Raw genomic sequence first — 19,432 nt, 5'->3', positions numbered from 1 at the left:
TCATCCATTCCCCTGCTTTAGCCACCACATATATGCTTATGACACCCAAATCTATATATCAACACACACCTCTCCTCTAAACTCCAGACCCGTAATTCCAACTATGTAGTGAACATCTTCACCTGAATTTCTCTTAGGCAACTCAAACTAGATAAGACTAAATTTGAACCTGTATTACCTTTTCCCAGAACTTGCTCTTTTCCTCTTCCCCCTTTCTCATCTACCTCCTCATCCAAACTGGAAACCTGGATGTCATCTTTGACTTTTTCCTCTACTCTACTCCTAACTGTGGTCAACCTCAGTGCTAGCACTTTACTCCATCCTCTTCGTCCTGTTACTGCCAGGTTCTGATCATCACTTGCTTGGACTATGCCCATGGCCTTCTAACTGGCCTGTCTCCACCAGCCTTGGCCCCCTCAAATCCGTCCTCTGCACTGCTGCCAGAGAGCTCTTTCTTGAATTCAAATCTCATGTGTCTCGTCTTAAAACTCTTTATGGCTTCCCACTGCTGAGAGCAGCATGGTGCTATCAGGTACTTCAGCAGGCAGTTTACCTGCTTCTCCAGCCTTATCTCTTCCCTTCTACCTTCTACTGCCTCCAGCAGTAGTGAATTGTAATTCTGGAGAAACCCCTAGTAAGCTTTCTGCATCCATGCCTGTGCCATGTCCTAGAATTATCTATACCCTGATCTCCATTCCTCTGCTCCCGAACTGCCTGATAAACTCCTTCCTCTACATTATGTCAGATCCTCTTTGTAGGTCATTTTTCCCAATCTAGACAAGTTTAATTGCTCCCTTTCCTTTATTACTATGCATGCATGCAACATATAGAAGAACACATCAAAGCCACCCCTTACACATTATTACTAATACTTATTTACACTTCTGCCTCCCCAGATTGTCACTTATTATAAAGGCACAGGCCATTTTGTATTCAACTTTATAACCCTAATGCCTAGCACGGTATCTAGTATGCTGTACACTCAAAAAATACTAGCTATTGAAGAGGATTCTAAAATTTATTCAATTACAAAAAAAGAGCACTGCTACACTGAGACTTATTTATCCTGCAAAAATCACATAAATATATTAAATATATCTTTGTCAGACGATCAGTCAGATGGTTGAATATTCTTTTTCTCTGTAAGTCTGTTTCAGTCCCTTCAGAAATCCAAAGATCACATACAGATGGCCAAGAGGCACATGAAAAGATGTTCAACATCAGTAATTATTAGAGAAATGCAAATCAAAACTACCATGAGGTATCACCTCACACCAGTCAGAATGGCCATCATCAAAAAATCTACAAACAATAAATGCTGGAGAGGGTGTGGCGAAAAGGGAACCCTCCCACATTTGATGGGAATGTAAATTGGTACAGCCACTATGGAGAACAGTATGGAGGTTCCTTAAGAAACTAAAAATAGAGCTACCATATGATCCAGGAATCCCACTCCTGGGTATATATCCAGAGAAAACGGTAATTTGAAAAGAAGATACATGCACCCCGATGTTCATTGCAGCACTATTTACAATAGCCATGACATGGAGGCAACCTACATGCCCATCGACAGAGGAATGGGTAAAGAAGATGTGGTACATATATACACAGTGGACTATTACTCAGCCATAAAAACGAATGAAATAATGCCATTTGCAACAACATGGATGGACACAGAAATTATATACTAAGTGAAGACAGAGAAAGACAAATATATGATATCACTTATATGTGGAATCTAAAAAAATGCTACAAATGAACTTATTTACAGAACAGAAATAGAGTCACATGTAAAAAACAAACACAGTTATCGGGGGGAAAAGGGGAGGGATAAACTGGGACATTGGGGTTGACATATACACACTACTATGTATAAAATAGATAACTAATAAGGGCCTACTGTATAGCACAGGGAACTCTACTCAATACTCTGTAATGACCTATATGGGAAAAGAATCTAAAAATGAGTGGATATATGTATAACTGATTCACTTTGCTGTACAGCAGAAACTAGCACAACATTGTAAATCAATTACACGCCAATAAAACATTTTTAAAAAATCCAAAGATCTTCACTCAGGAAAAAATTCAAAAACTATCTATATAAGCTCAAAACACCACAACTGCTCAGTACTATTAGATCCATTCTGTGGGGAAAGTTATAGAGCGCTATATAACTGGCTACTGGTATTGGTATTATGGCTGTGGTTTGTATATACACACACTTTTAGGTACATGTCTTATCTGCTCCCCCAATGAGACAGAAGTACAATCTGTGTCTTTTATACTGATCTGCTTCCCTGCATCATTCCCCACACAGTGTCTGCTCAACAGACATACAATCCTGGTTGTAATAATAATGGTGAAGTTGACAGGGAGCCTGTATTAATGGAAAGAATACTAGCCAACAGCAAGGACCCTGGAGTAGCTGTGATAAAAAGTAAAAAAAAAGAGAAGGCCCTGCCCTTAATGAGCTTATATATAAATGAGAAGTAACATGAGGAGGAAGTAACAATTTTGAGGACCTATTATGTATAAGACCCTGATTTTGGCACTTGATATAAATTATTTAATTTAGTCCACACAAAAACTCTGAGATACGATCATTATTGTCACTATTTTATAGTATTCTAAATGGCAAGTGTTTCTATGTCATATTTGAAAGAAGCTTAAAAATGCATACTCAAAATTTTATATGTCCATCCCAATGATCTTCAGACAACTGCACAATATAAAGATTTTTTTAAAACTATAGTTTTAGGGACTTCCCTGGTGGCACAGTGGTTAAGAATCTGCCTGCCAATGCAGGGGACACAGGTTCAAGCCCTGGTCCAGGAAGATCCCACATGCCGTGGAGCAACTAAACCTGTGCACCACAACTACTGAGCCTGCGCTCTAGAGCCACAACTGCTGAGCCTGTGTGCCATAACTACTGAAGCCCGTGCGCCTAGAGCCCATGCTCCGCAACAGGGAAGCCACCGCAATGAGAAGCCTGCGTGTTGCAATGAAGAGTAGCCCCCGCTCGCCGCAACTAGAGAAAGCCTGTGCAGCAGCGAAGACCCAACGCGTCCAAAAGTAAATAAACTTATTAAAAATATAATAATTTAAAAATAAAACTATAGTTTAATAGCTTTGCAGCAAAGGCAGTAAAATGCAGTGAATCAGAGTTCCTGCTCTGGAGTCAAGACTGCCTGGCGTGCCGTCCTGGCGTGCCATCCAGGCTCTGCCTCATATGAGCTGTGTTTTCTTGGTTACTTTATTACTCCCTCAGAAGTTCAGTTTTTGCCTCTGTGAAATAGAGTATAATACTCTATTTTATAGGATGAATGTGAAGATTAAATGATATACCTGTAAAATCCTTAATAAAGATTTAATAATACCAATACTAGTAAATTCATAGCAATAAAAGCTAAATTTAAAAAAAAAGTACAAAAACAGAAAGCATTACTTACAGAAGCCAGTAATCTTCCATCTTCCTTCATAGCAAGGTAACGGTTCGCACACACTCCTTTGATAGACACAACCCCTCTCTCTTCTGCTTGAAGCTGTAGTTTGACTGTAAGTAATGGAGAAAAAATTACCTTTGTAGCATCATAGAAAAAAGAGGCATCTACACATTTATGCAACATACAGGGTAAAGACAAGAGGCACTTGTGCAACCAGCTAACCCACCGTGGCAAGGAGTTGGGGGACAGGGGCCAGATGTCAATTAAATTCTGTTAGAATGAGAGGCAGACCCACTAAAGTATGAGTGCCTCTTGACTCCCTTCTCAATCCAGTGTCAGTGAGCGGATAAGAGTGACGGAGAATTTTTTTCCCTTGATGTGTAATTAGCCTCCACTTGGCCCTGTTAACTACTTAGATTTTTTTTTTAATGAACATATTTTAAGAGTACATAAATATATGAACTACTTGTGAGAATTTCCACCCTACTGCCTAACTTTAAACTCTTTAAAAGTTATTTTAACCAATTCTTCACAAATAAAATATAATTGCTCACTATTATCTTTTGGTTTGTATTTCCTTGAGTTTCCTTACCTCTTATTTCTAGCTTCCCCTTCAATACAATACCAAATGCATTTATCTTTCTTTATGGAGGGATTGTGATGTATAGATTTTTTTTTTTTTTGCAAATATCTATTGGAAAACAAAATGTTTATGCTTAATTTGCTTATAGTGTGATGAAAGATTTTCAGAATGTAAGATCCTGAAGAGGATGACCTATGTGTTACACTACATTATCAATATTAAGCAGACTGTTGGAAAACAAAAAAATAGATATTACATGATCATGATGATAATGCCATAGGGACAAATAATCATCTAATTAATTCAGTTAAAATTAAGTTTAAAATTTGCTTCGCTATTCAGAGGCAGCATTCTCCTGCCTAGAACAGCATTCCCCAAAATGTATTTTGGCCAACAGAGATTACTTAAAAAACAGGTTCTGGGGCGAAATAAATTTAGGAAATTCTTGGTTAAGTCAAGTTAACTCTTTATTGTCAAACTTCTCAGAACTTTGCCTCTCATAACCTGCATTATAAATCACCATAAGTGGATCAAGTACACAGTGTGTATAAAATGTGCTTGGGTCCCAGAACAAGTTCTTTCATAGGCTATTCTGTGGCCTATAAACATATCTAGGACATGCTTGAGAGCAATAGAAAAAAGGAGTGACTATCCAAAATTTTAGAAATCAGAATAATATTATTTGGATAACATTAGAAACATAAAGTAAATTTAATTTTCCCAGGTGTTTCCAGGCAGCTAGGAAACATGGCACGAAAAGGCAATGTTTGAAAAATTCTGGAATTACTATTAACTTTGTTAGACATAATTATGTCATATTAATTATGTTTTAAATTTTTTCCTATCAGGCAGAACAACATACGGGTAAAATGAGATATAACATCTGGGGTTCGCTTTAAAATATTCCAGGAATCAATCAATCAATAATTTTTTAATAAAATGGGTGGGATAAATAAAACAAGATGATTAACCTATGTCAACAGTTATTAGAAGCATGGGAGTTCATTATTCTATTCTCATTACTTTATGAATGTTTGAGAATTTACATTTTTAAAAAAAAGATATTTGTTGGACATTTAATGTCTGATTCTCCTCTGTACCAGTCACTCCAGGTGAAATTCTTCTACAGAATCTTAAAAGATAGTACAAAGTAAAAGGAATATAATCAAGACATGAAAACTAAACAGAGAAAGGCATAAAGTCTCTTTCAAAACATGGGAAACTGTAGAAAATAAGATTTATTTTTAACAAATATAAGCAAAATTAATGATTATGAATAAAAATCCTTGTATATAGCTCTAAAGTGATGTAGATAAGCCATATTAATTATGAATGCATTTGCATCTCTTTTTAACTCATATGGTTGTATAAATGCTCCTGAGGCAAGACTGCATAGTCAATCACTATACTTTTTTCCCGGCACTTTATCAATAAACTGTAGCCTAGCTCAAGCCCACCATCTTGTAAATGTGTATTACTGGTCATAAGGCAGATTATGGATACTAATGTGTGGTCAGTACCTGCGACTCAGTACCCAAAGTAAATGTCATCATTCATTTATTCATTGGCCTTTCACAGATTTCTTGGGATTCCACATTAGGATATTGTCATTTGATAAGCCACTAAAAAGTAAACACTAATTGTAGATGCCTGAAAAGTGTTTCCATTAACATATAACTATAAAAATATAAACTTTAAAAGTAACCAGAGCCTGAAACCAATAAGAAGCTGGATAATCCGCAAAATCATAGATTTTCTTTAAAAACCCATCAGAGCTGAGATGCAAAGAGGCCTAAGTAAACTAAATTTCACATACAGATGATCCCTTCCCCCCCAAAAAAGATGACCTGCTTCCATCTTTGACAGGAAGAAGACTAACCCTATCAAAATGGGGAGTATAAAGAAACCAGCTGAACTTTTACAAACTTTTATGTGCTGCTGATGTGAGGAACTGGATTTCTAAGGAGCCCTAATCAAACAGCAATTCCATACCCACCTGCCGGTTCTCTCCTACAGAGCTTGCACCTAGTGCACAACCGTCACACACCAGAGGCAGAGGACAGAACAGAAGGGCTAAGAGATCCTTCTGAAGCACCTAAGGCTTTGCTGAGTTCAAAGCAGCAGTCCACTGACAGCTGGGAGTGGAACAGAGCTGAGAGACAGCCCTCTGAGAATCACTGAGCCTTCACCAAATGAAAAGCAGGATGAAGAGAGATCTTCAAAGACAAGGGTAGAGTTCAGGAGCAAGGATAATCCTGACCTACCCAAATAGTTAATAGCTGGGCTATTTTTGTCTTAGACAAAATGGAATATGAAAAAGTACTCAACCCAAAAGAAGGCAGAAGAAGAGGAACAGAAGGACAAAGAACAGATGGGGAAATTAGAAAACAAATTCCAAGATGGCAAATTAAACCCAACACATCAATAATTGAACTAAATGTAAATGAACTAAACACTTAAAGGAAAAATTGTCAAGAAGTTAAAAGGCAAAACCCAACTATGTTGTTTACAAGGAAAGCACATTAAATACAAAGATACAGGCAAGTTGAAAGTAATGTGGGAAAAAATATAAAATGTATACCCTAATTATAAGAATGCTGGTATGGCTATATTAATATCTGATGTGGACTTCAAGGCAAGTAGTATAACTAGAGATGAACAAAGTTATTTCATAATGATAAGAGGGTCAGATACCTCAAGAAGACGTAATAATTTTAAACATGTAGCACATAATAATAGATAATATGCTATAATAATAAATTGCCTGAAGCAAAAATCGACAGAAGAAATAGATCAGTAAGTATATGGAATATAAGAATAATGTTATCAACCAACCTGACCTGACTTTTTTTTTTTTTTTTTAGATCAGGTAGGTTTCATTTACCTGAAACTTTAGTCTCTTCTTAACATCACTGTCATTTGAAAACTATGCTGAAAAACATTAACTCTGCCAGCATGGTAAGTGATCCTACGCTTATTTGCCTAGTGGACTTGAATTTTTCATATCAATTAACTTCAGCTTATAAGTTCTTTTTCCAAAGTTACCATGATGTTAAGTAATATCACTGGCTCTTGTCCTGAACTGTTGGTACCCCTGGTACTTTTGTTTTTTAACAGTCTGAGACATAATTCATGTATGATACAATTCATTTAAAGTGTACATACAATTCGGTGGTTTTGAGTATATTCACAGAGTTGTGCAACCATCACCACAATCAATTTTAGAACATCTTCATCATCCCACACCTCCTATGGTTCACCTCCTATGTCCCCAATACCACCATCCCCAACCCTAGGCTACCACTAATTCACTTCCTGTCTCTATAGATGTGCCTATTCTGGATATTTCATATAAATGGGATCATACAATATGTAGTCTTTTGTGACTGGCTTCTTTCACTTAGCATATTGTTTTCAAGGTTCATTCACATTATAGCCATGTATCAGTACTTCATTCCTTTTTATTGCCAAATAACATTGCGTTGAATAGAGAGACCCCATTTGATCTACCCACCCATCAGGTGATAGACATTTGGTTTGTTTCCAATTTTTGGCTATTATGAATAATGCTGCTATAAACATTCATGTACAAGATTTTGTGTAGACATATGTTTTCATTTCTCTTGGGTATATACCAAGAAGTCAATATGGTAACTCTATGTTTAATCATTTGAGAAATTGTCAGACTTTTCCAAAGCAACCATTTCACATTCCCACTAGAAATTAAGGGTTCCAATTTCTCCACATCCAGGCCACATTTGTGATAGTCCGTGGTGGTGTTTTTTTGTTTGTTTGTTTGTATTTTCTATTATAGTCATCCTAATTGGGTGTGAAGTGGTATCTCTTAGTTCTGATTTGCATTTTTCTGATGTTGAGTATCTTTTCATGTGTTTATTGGCTATTTGTATATCTTCTTTAGAGAAATGTCTATTCAGATCCTTGGCCCATTTTTTAGATTGTCTTTTTCTCATTGAGTTGTAAGAGTTCTTTATATGTTGCAGATACAAACCCTAATTAGATATCTGATTTGCAAATATCTTTTCCCATCCTGTGGCTTGTCTTTTCACTTTCTTGGTATTATCCTTTGATGCATGAACATTTTTAATTTTCATGAAATCCAATTTATTGATTTTGTTTTTTTCACTGCTTGTGCTTTTGGTGTCATATCTGAGAAACTACTGCCTAATCCAAGGTCATGAAGATTTACGCCTATGCTTTTCTCGTAAGAGTTTTAGTTGTACCTTGTCATTTAGGTTTTGATCCATTTGGAGTTAATTTTTGTATGCTGTATGAGGGTCCAACTTCATTGTTTTACATGCGGATACGCCTAAATTGACACTTAAAGATCACTACACCCAAAATCTGCAGAATATACATATTTTCAAGGAATACTACCAAGAATAAATTATATGCAGGCCATAAAACAAGTCTCAATATACTTAAAAGGGCTGAAATCATACAGAGTGTAATATGAGAAATTAATAACAAGATATCTAGAGGGCTTCCCTGGTGGCGCACTGGTTGAGAATCTGCCTGCCAATGCAGGGGACATGGGTTCGAGCCCTAGTCTGGGAAGATCCCACATGCCGCAGAGCAACTATGCCCATGAGCCACAACTACTGAGCCTGCACGTCTGGAGCCTGTGCTCCGCAACAAAAAGAGGCCACGATAGTGAGAGGCCTGCGCACCGCGATGAAGAGTGGCCCCTGCTTGCCGCAACTAGAGAAAACCCTCGCACAAAAACGAAGACCCAACACAGCCAAAAATAAATAAATAAATAAATAAATAAAATTAAAAAAAAAAAAAGATACCTAGAAAATCCCACAAATATTTGGAGATTAAGCAATACATTTCCAAGCAAAACACATATCAAAGAAATCACAAGGGAAATTAGAAAATATTTCTAATTGTATGATAATAAAAACTCAACATGCTTAAAGGAAAGGTATGTGGGAAGATCCCACACGCCATGGAGCAACTAAGCCCGTGTGCCACAACTACTGAGCCTGCGCTCTACAGCCCACGAGCCACAACTACTGAGCCTGTGCTCTACAGCCCATCAGCCACAATGACTGAGCCCGTGTGCTGCAACTACTGAAGCCCGCGCGCCTAGAGCCCATGCTCCACAAGAAAAGCCACCACAATGAGAAGCCCGTGCACCACAACGAAGAGTAGCCCCCGCTCGGCGCAACTAGAGAAAGCCCACGCACAGCAACAAAGACCCAAAGCAGCCAAAAATAAATAAATAAAAAATAAATAAATTTATTAAAAAAAGCAACGAGTAAACCTTGATGAAAGCAAACCAACTATAAAAATTACTGTAAGACCATAGGAGAAATTTTAACACTAACTGGATATTTTATACTTCTAAGGGAATTTTTTTAATTTTTAGGCATGAGAATGGAACTGTAATTATTTTTAAAGGATCTTTTAGAGATACATATCAATCTTTTAGAGATACATATCAATCATTTATGTATCTAATATGCACTAATACATACATATCACTTATGTAATAATTTATGTAGTCATTTTTCAAATGCTTTGATGAAATGACATGATGTCTCAGATATAGTTAAAACAATCCAGTAGTAGGGAAGGGGGTAAAGAGCTAAGGCAGGTAGAGATGAAACAAGACTGCGATGGTAACTACTGAAGCTAGGTGATGGGTACATGGGGTTCATTAAATTGGTTCTTCTATTTTTTGTATATATTTGAAACTTTCTCTAATAAAAAACTGGGGGGGGGTTATAAAAGAACAAAAAGTAACTAAGGCAGTTCATTGGGCAATTAATGTTAAATGTGGGTACCAATTTATTGAAGGGTATTGTCTTAGACCATTCAGGTTCCTATAACAAAAATACCATAGACTGGGTGACTTAAGCAACATTTATTTCTCACAGTTCTGGAGGCTAAGGAATGTAAGATCAAGATGGCGTTAGATTCAGTGTCTGGTGAGAGCCCTTTTTCTGGTTCACAAACAGCTGTCTTCTCTCAGTGTCCTCACATAGCAGAAGGGGCTCTGTGGGGTCTCTTTTGTAGGGACACTGATCCCATTCATGAGGGCTCCACCCCCATGACATGACCAGTTCCCAAAGGCCCTACATCTCCTAATACCATTCCATCGAGGGTTTGGATTTCCACACATTAATTTGGGGGGCGGGAGGCGGGGCACAAACATTCAGTCCGTAACAGGTATGAAAACTGTGTTAATGTTCCAGAGACAGACCTTGAGATACTTTTGGATTCTATACAGTGTGAAATCTCAGCCAGTACTCAAGGACGCTGGACAGTCACTGTTTCATACTGGACTGGCCTTCATAGGGAGGAAAGCTACAATAAAATAATCATACTTGAGATTTAGAAGACTCTTAATAAGCAAAGCCATTGGATCTTACGACATAGAAAAGGCATAAACCAAAGACAGGTTTTGTTTGCTGGAGGAAGAGTGGGAAGAGGGTCTTCTTTAAAGGAGTGGTTTTAAATATCAGGCACTTCAAGATAGGGAATGAAAGGAATTCTATTAAATTTCCACATAACGAATACAATGTAAAATTTTCCATACTTTTCAGGAAATGAAACAATATAATAGACAATAGCAAAAATTTGTTCTGAAAAATGGAGGATAACTTTGGATAACTTTATCATCAACTCTTCTGAACCATAAAAATGATCTATTCCCTTCTGTGCCTAACCAGGGAAACTATTATCCTCAGCCTAGTTTCTGGAAATAGAAAATATTAATGTATACTTTTACATTTAGAATAAAGGTTAAAGCCTTGGTTTTCACCTTATATAAAACTAAACCCTATTTTAATACTTCAGTCTAGCTGTTTAGTTATACACTTGAAAAGTATCTGTCATAGCTATCAAAAAAGCACAAAAAAAAATTGTTTTTCTCCATAATATTGATAATATGAAACTTGCCACCTAAAAAGTGCTTAATAAATGACTATAAAATAGAACATTCCTTTTCGTAGTATAAATAAGTACCAATTCTCTTGCACGCAGTGCGCTAGACTGTGGAATTATAATCTACCCTGGAAAACCTTCTGTGGTCATTCCCTTTTCCCTTCTCCCCTCAGTTTAGGATAGGAGTCCTCTCCTCTATACTCCTTTATCCTGCTTCCTCTACTCGGAACAATTTTGCACCATACTTGTCTGGCCCTCTTTGATTGTGAGCTTCTTGAGGGCAGGGAACTATATCCATCTCTGTATCCTGTGAGTTAACACAATGCCAGACACATAGAAGTCTCTTGTGAATGTTTGATGGATTGAAAGCATCTCACACGAGAAAAAGCGGGTAAAGGAACTGTTGCAGCAATGTCCTTGGTGTCATACTGGAGCATTATACAGGTGCTATGAGACTACGGAAAATGACATATCTATTATTAGAGGGAAAATCAGAGAATCTTTCTAGGAGAGATGAGGTTTGAGCTAAGGTTTGAAGGATATGTAGGAGATAACCTCATGAACAAGGTATAGGGTAGGGAGACTAGATAGAATGATATTCCAGGTAGAATGTCATTTCAGGACTGAGGCACAAAACAGCCACACAGCCTAAACAGCCAAGTCCAAGACAGAGCAACAGGCAAAATCCAGACTGAGAAACCCCACAGGTCGAGGACTTCCCTGGCGGTCCAGTGGTTAAGACTTTGCCTTCCAATGTAGGGGGTGTGGGTTCGACCCCTGGTTGGGGAGCTAAGATCCCACATGCCTCGCAGCCAAAAAACCAAAACATAAAACAGAAGCAATAATGTAACAAGTTCAATAAAGACTTTAAAAATGGTCCACGTTAAAAAAAAAAAAAAAAATCTTTGAAGAAACCCCACAGGTCAAATAATCCAATTTCCTCAACAATCAATTACTAGGGAGAAAATAAGATGGAAGGAGGACCTGAGACTAAAAAAAGCTTAAAACTGACATACTTTAAAAAGTAAACTAAAGCAGAATATTTAAGGATGCCTATCAGTGTGATGAAACTATTAAGAAATGCAAAGAAGTAATTAAAGATCTGTACACTTTTATTGGGGAGGCAGGGGACTGTGGGTGGGACAGGGGACACACAGAGGGGCTTCTATGGTGACTGGCAAAGTTCTGTTTTCTGACCTGAGGGACCATTACAAAAATGTTCACCTAGTAATAATAACCCATTAAAGTACAAATTTGTTTTATGTGTTTTTCTGTATCTATGCTATATTTTACATTTGAAAGTTTTTAAAATTAAAAAAAGAAGTCTACAATAAAAGACCTTTCTAAATTGGACCTTGAACACTGATGTAGCCCCGGTCATTTCAGCACGCTGGAGACCACCCACTATATTCAGGTTTTGGATGCACAGAAGTCAACGATTTTGATAGACATAGACTTCTGGTGGCTTTCTAATGTTGATATTAAATCCAGTAAGAGATGAACTTGGAAAAATACATAGTGTGTTATCCAAGTTTAAAATTCAACTTTTTTTCTCTGTTGTAGCATAAAAACAAAAGCTGTAAACCACAAAATTGAAGAATCTCATCATTAGGCAAGATCTTAGGGGTCAATTGGTCCCATCGCTATATAATTACATCTTAAATCCCATCTACAATACCCATGAGAAACAGTTGTCTAACTTTTACTTGAAAATCTTTAGCAGAGGAGAATTTGCACAGTCTCTCTAAAATGATTTAGATATGTAAGCAAAGGAACAGAAACTCTGATCACAGTAAACTACTCAAATGTTCAAGTGCTCAGACCATTAATTAGCACTTGACACATTTAGTTAACAGAGTATAACCAAAAAGCCAAACTATTACTTCAATGTGACCACGATTGCTCAAAACATTTTGCAACTCCTTTTTTGGAATTTCCTCCAGAATTTGTATCATTTTCTTTTGAATAGGCTCAAGGATGATAAATCTTAAAATCATGAATACTAATTTGTTAGAGCAGTAAAGGACTTCAGAGATCATCCAGTGCACCCTCCTTGTTTATAAATAAAGAAGCTGACATTTAGAGAGGTTTGTCCCTGGTGAAAGAATATGGTTTTGGGAAATAGACAAGTCAGTGTTTCCGAGAACAGTGAATACATTCATTCATTCATTCATGAACATTTACTAGTAATAGGTGTGTGCCAAGTACCGTGCTAAGCAATAGGAAGCATAAAGGAAAATACAACATCAGTCTTTGACCTTGAACATACAATACTGTCGAGGAGAAGAGGGATGGTACACAGATAAATAGATGAGCTCCATAATGTCAGTGCCATGAGAGAAATTCACACAAGCTATCCAAGAACACTCAGAAGGTACACCTAACCCAGCCTGGGAGATGAAAGGTTTCCTGGAAGCAGTGACAACTGAATGGAGACTATAGGAATTAGCAGAGTTAGTCAGGAAAAGAGAGAGTAAGAACAACAACAACAAAAGCATCCTGACATAACTTGCAAAGGAGAAAGGGACAGAAAGCATGGCACAGCCAAGGAATGTCAGGTACATGGGTGTGGCCAGCACAGCGTGAGGGGGTGGTGTGTACTGTGTGAGAGGGCATCGCGGGACAGGATGAGGCTGGAGAGGCCAGAGGCTCTGAAGACTATGTTAAGGAGTTTGATAGTATGAAAAAAGAAGAAAGAATGAGAGCTTTGCATGAAATAGGATGGAGAGAAGTTGATAAATATGTGAGAATTGAAGGAAAAAGAATTAAAAGTTAATGAAGGGAGATAGTGGAGGTAAGAAGGACGCAGGGAAGGAAGAAGGAAGGAAAGAATGGTTTCTCTCTGAGCCACGGGTTTCTCTGCCTTGGATATTTGGGAGATTGTTGAGATGGGAAATACAGGAAGAGGGACAAGTTGGCAAGAGATGATAAGCAGGTAATTTCCCTTAAGACATATTGACAGTCTGTGGAAAATCCAGACAGAGATATCCAGAAGAGAGTCAGCTATATGAATCTGGAGCTCAAAAAAAGAAATCTATGCTGGAAATAAAGATTTGGTAATCATAGCAAACAGTGGCTACCTTGGACACACAGGCTGCTCCAAACCCACACAGGGAGAAATAAAATGAGATCCAAAACAGTGTGTAACAGGCATGAAGTAAAGGACAAAGGACGGAATCCTGGGACACACCAACATTTACAGGAGTAGAGGGTGTAGAGCCAGCAGAGCCTGGAAAAGAGTGGTCAGGCAAGCCAGCTCACGAGGGTAAGCACTATGCACACACCTACACCACACACACACCTACACCACACACACCTGCACCACACACACGCACACACACACACATACACACACCTACACCACACAGGCATGCACACACACACCTACACCACACACGCACCCACACACACACCTACACCACACACACGTGCACACCCCTACACCACACACACATGTGCACACACCTACACCACACATGCACGCACCTACACCACACACACACATGCACACCCCTACACCACACACACGCACACCACACCTACACCACACACACGCGTGCACACACACTACACCCAACACACACATGCGCGCACCCCTACACCACACACACACGCACGTACACATACACACCTACACCACACACGCACACCCCTACACCACACACATGCACGCACACATGCACACCTACACCACACGCACACCTACACCACACACACATGCACGCACACATGCACACCTACACCACATGCACACCTACACCACACACACACACCCACACCACACACACACACACTCACAGATTTGGAAACTAAGGGACAAAACTGTTATTCTTTGTGGGTGGTACAATTTTCTGCATTAAAATTAAGAGACTAAATGCAAGGATTGGATCCTGGAGCAGAAAAAGGATGTCAGTGGAAAAAGTGGTGAAATCCAAATAAAGTCTGTAGTTTAGTTAACAGTAATGTATGAGTATTGGTTTTTTTATTTTTTTTTTACTTTTGACAAAAGTGCCACAGTTATGCAAGAAGTTAACCTCAGGGAAAGCGGGGTGAAGGGTATAGGGGAACTCTGTAAAATCTTTGCAACTCTTCTATAAATCTTCTATAATTTTCCCTAAATAAAAAGTTTTTTGAAAGTCGAAATAAAATACAAATGAAGTACTGAAAATACTCCAGCAAGGTTGCTTGATACAAGAATATATAAAAATCAGCTGAGTTTCTGTTACCCACAACAAACTGTTAGAACACATAATTATTATTTTTTTAAAAAAGATACCATTTGAGATAATAACTAAAGGTACCAAGGACTTGTACGGAGAAAGTTAGAAAAGTTTATTGAAAGTCATTCTGAAAAGACTTAAAAGGGGAGCTATGTATGCTTACCAATGGGAAGACTCAATATAGAGAGTCACTTCTCCCCCCATGTAGTCTATACATTTAATGAACCCCCCAAGAGTGGTCAGAAGTAGAAAACCAGGGGAGAGTAAAAACCAACTGAAGACAGAATCTCAAGTGGGACCTTTAAAAAGACCTTCAGTGTCAAATGGTACAAAAGAAGTCAGGTAATATAGGACTGAAAAGTAGTCACTGGATTAACCACAGGAAGAATTTGAGAACAGTTAATGCAAACAACTTCTTCAAGAATTCTGACTGAAATAAACCACAGAAATTAAATTGTAGTACTCAGAAAAAATAACACGGTGTCAAATGCACACATTTTGGACAAATTGGACAAATTTCAGACAGAATTGGACTCATCAGGCTTCACCACTTACTAGCTGAGCTTACCTCTTCACCTGCACAATGGAAAATAATTGCTATTGCACAAGGCTATAGTGAAAATTAGATATTAGATCTCTCTCCATACGTAAAAGTTTTAGTATAGCCTTGTAATCATCTATGTAACCATCATAGATGTTGGCCTCCTACTCTACACCTGCTTCTTCCTATTGCTTTGTTTTGAGATTCAAGGATCATATGATGTTAGGAGACCTTATACTTGACCTAGGACATGAGGATATCTAGAAAAGGGCAAGTATGATCTACAAAATGGCAGAGGCATCTTTCAATAATGTCATTTATGCTGTACATGATGTCGTACCATACTGAGGCTGACTCCTATTTGACCTATGGCAAATAAATTTATAGTTTCACTATTCTCAAGAGAAGTAAACTTAATGGTACTTACTGCAAAGAAGACACAGACCTTATACAATTTCTCAATCTATTATCCTGTGTTTATTACTCCTTCATTCTGCAAAATGGTATCAGTTGCCTCACGTGTCAGGAACTGGTCTAGGAGCTAGAACTACAACAGTAGCCAAGATCTACAAAGTCTGTGCCCTCATGGAGCTTACATTCTGGTGGCAACTGCATGGTGTTTCTTTAGTTGGGCCAGCATTAATGTTATTTCTCATTTAAATAATTTTAAGCTTAAGCAAAGTGAAACTCTTAATTTAGTACACAAAAATAATTGGAAAGCAGTTGTCTAATACTATATCACAAAGTTCACTGTATGGGTCTACCGCTGACAAGCACTTATATTCCCAACATCCTCCTCTGAGAACACCGTACACTTTTTAATTTCTTACTTACTCATTCAAAACAAACATATTAATTAAAAACTTGGTGGTACAGTGTGTTAGCTTTCCAATATAATTATGTTTTTGAGTCAAAAAGTAACTGAGTCAGGTTTAGTAGTCTCCTTGGAACTGAAATTAATGAGTAACTGATAACTAAATTCCAAGGCATAACCCACTGGTTTATTTTCTTCTGTCAGGAATCATCCAATTTAATGCTGAAGACCAAGCACTGAAAACTTTTTAATGCAGATAACTGACAAAGGAGTGTATGTAACAAAAGAAACTCATTTGCTAAAAATGAAAAGCTTTAAATCTCCATATATATGTGGAATACCAGAGGTAATAATCAGATAGATTACAAAGATCAGCAACCTAAATTTATTTATTTATTCCTTCTTTCCTTTTTTGTTTGACTAATTTGACTAACGGGCTTCACACTGACTCTCTCCTTAAACTTTCTTTTTTTATCATTTCCTTTTGCATATCATCCCAGAAACCAAAAACCACACATTCCATTCTTCTCACAACTCAACTGGCTGGTTAAAGTTTATAGATAAGAATATTAGACACACACACAGTTCTTTCAAATTCTTAGCAACTCCTCGGTTTGCAAAGAAGGTTAAAGTTAGACATAATATGAAAGAAAGAAAAATAGGAAGGAAGAAAGGAAGGGAGGACCTTAGAAATCCATGAATTCTTTCATTACTACTCAATCAGGACATGCCTTTATGAGTCCATTAAATCTTTCTCTGTATCAAGCCTTATATCCACAAAGTAGAAATTGTTTTCATCGTGGGACTTAAGACTACCAATGGTGACAAAATATTTAAAACAGTTTAAATAAAAGTAAGTGTAATAGGGGCTTCCCTGGTGACGCAGTGGTTAAGAATCCGCCTGCCAATGCAGGGGACGTGGGTTCGAGCCCTGTTCCGGGAAGATCTCATATGCCGCGGAGCAACTAAGCCCGTGTACCACAACTACTGAGCCTGTGCTCTAGAGCCCACGAGCCACAACTACTGAAGCCCGCGCGTCTAGAGCCCGTGCTCCACAACAAGAGCGAAGAGTAGCCCCAGCTCACAGCAACTAGAGAAAGCCTGCGCGCAGCACCGAAGACTCAACGCAGACAAATAAATAAAATTTTTTTTAAAGTAAGTGTAATATAATATGTCTGAAATACCAAATTTCTTGCCATTTACGTCTAAGCCATATCATTTAATTTCTGCAATAAATTTTTTTTAAATGTACAGCTGATTTACGCCAAAGACAGGGCTGTTACAAGCAATTCCAATCCATAAAAACCTACAGAAATCAATTTTCCCCAATATCTCCTCTACTGGATCTCATACTTCATGTCCTAAAGTGGAAGCGTTTGAGGTAGCTGAGCTACAGATAAGAGCAAGTGTAACACAGGCCCAAACAGCTGTAGACATTAGATGATTCCTGATTCTTCTAATAACACAATGGCAATGGCTTTTACTTCGTTAAGTGGCATCAAATAATGAAGTCATACTGATAGCAAGAAAGAGGGAAAGACTATTTGGCACCTTGTGGCATTCCAGAAGCTCAAAGTGCAATACAGGGTTAACGCAGAGCTGCACAGCAGCAAAGATAACTTCAAAGATGGAGAGAAAAGGGAAGAGTTCAAAGTCTCAACACCCATCAGTAAACAATCACAACAGGTTGATAGGTGGAGAAAATAAAATACCTTCCCTCACCCTTTCCACAGCTACCAGGGGCCCCAGACAATGTCTGACTATTGTAGTGTCAGGGAGAGTGCAGAAATGCCTCCCACCCAGGTCATTTCTTGGCCTGCTTTGAAGCGGAGTGTAATTCAGGAGGGAAAATTCCATCAACCTTTGGCAGGGGCATTTTCTGGCAAGAATAGCTGCAGTAGCGACATCTTAGTGAGCTGGATTTCAGGACCAGACGCTGTCTCCTGGCATAGAACCCCAAGTCAACCCTGAGGGCACACAGGTACAAACAAGTACCAGCTTCCACCTACAGAAAGTCCTCAGCCCTACATAAGTGTTAAAGGCTATTTTCTTCCCAGAGGCCAACTGTTGGAGAAATGGTTCTAAAAATAAGGGGGCCACAAAATTACAGAAATGGAGGATAGATTGGCAGTTGCCAGAGGTGGGATTGGGGGAATGAGTGTGGCTATAAAAGGGCAACCTGAGGAGTCCTTGTGATGATGGAAGTGTTCTGTGTCTTGGCTGTGTCGACGTCAATATCCTGGTGTGATACTGTAAAAGGTACTGCAAGATGTTACAATTGGGGAAAACTGGGCAAAGGGGACATCGAATCTCTATTACTTCTTATAATTGTATGTGAATCTAAAATTACCTCAAATTTTTTTTTAATTAATTTTAAAAATATCAGCCAACTAGTTCAAAATCTCATCTAGTTTAATAATCAATATTTGAAATACATGCTTTAAGATACAAAGAATTATTTGAGAGAGAAAAAAGCCATGTAAAGAAGATAGACTCCTCTAGATATTATTTTTACTGCGAGTTCCGTTTCCACGGCAGAATAGAAATGGATGTAATTGAGAGCCCACAGGTGGAACAGCCCATAGACCAAATAATTTGCCTCCAATGTATGCAGGTTTTTCCATTCTACAACTTGTTGTTCACTCACTATGAGTGCAGTCCTATCTGGGCTCATGGAATAAAACACAATACAGCACAGTACAAAGACCTGATGCAAAGTTTCAGTTACTCCATTTTTATGATTTTACTCTAATAGTCATGGGGAAAATATGAAATGATTCTAAGATGAATCACTGTTTGAAAATTCTTTTTTTTTTTGATGGCTTATTCTACTTATCAGATTCTCAATTATTCAGAGGCTCACTACATGGTCTATGGGCTATTCTGCCACCATGGGTTCTCAATTTCTTCCATTCT

At 38.1% G+C, this 19,432-nt stretch overlaps 1 protein-coding gene across 1 annotated transcript in view; it reads right to left on the bottom strand.

Annotated features, from left to right (window-relative positions):
• The window catches only part of FGF2 (fibroblast growth factor 2), a 54,221-nt gene that overhangs the window by 9,585 nt on the left and 25,204 nt on the right, over window positions 1-19,432 (bottom strand). Inside the window, 1 exon segment of the mRNA XM_036852554.1 lies at window positions 3,453-3,556. Coding sequence (XP_036708449.1) covers window positions 3,453-3,556 — 104 coding nt within the window.

The sequence above is a fragment of the Balaenoptera musculus genome, chromosome 5 (assembly GCF_009873245.2).
Source record: "Balaenoptera musculus isolate JJ_BM4_2016_0621 chromosome 5, mBalMus1.pri.v3, whole genome shotgun sequence".
Taxonomy (NCBI): domain Eukaryota; kingdom Metazoa; phylum Chordata; class Mammalia; order Artiodactyla; family Balaenopteridae; genus Balaenoptera; species Balaenoptera musculus.
This window is presented reverse-complemented; position numbering and strand designations above follow the sequence as displayed.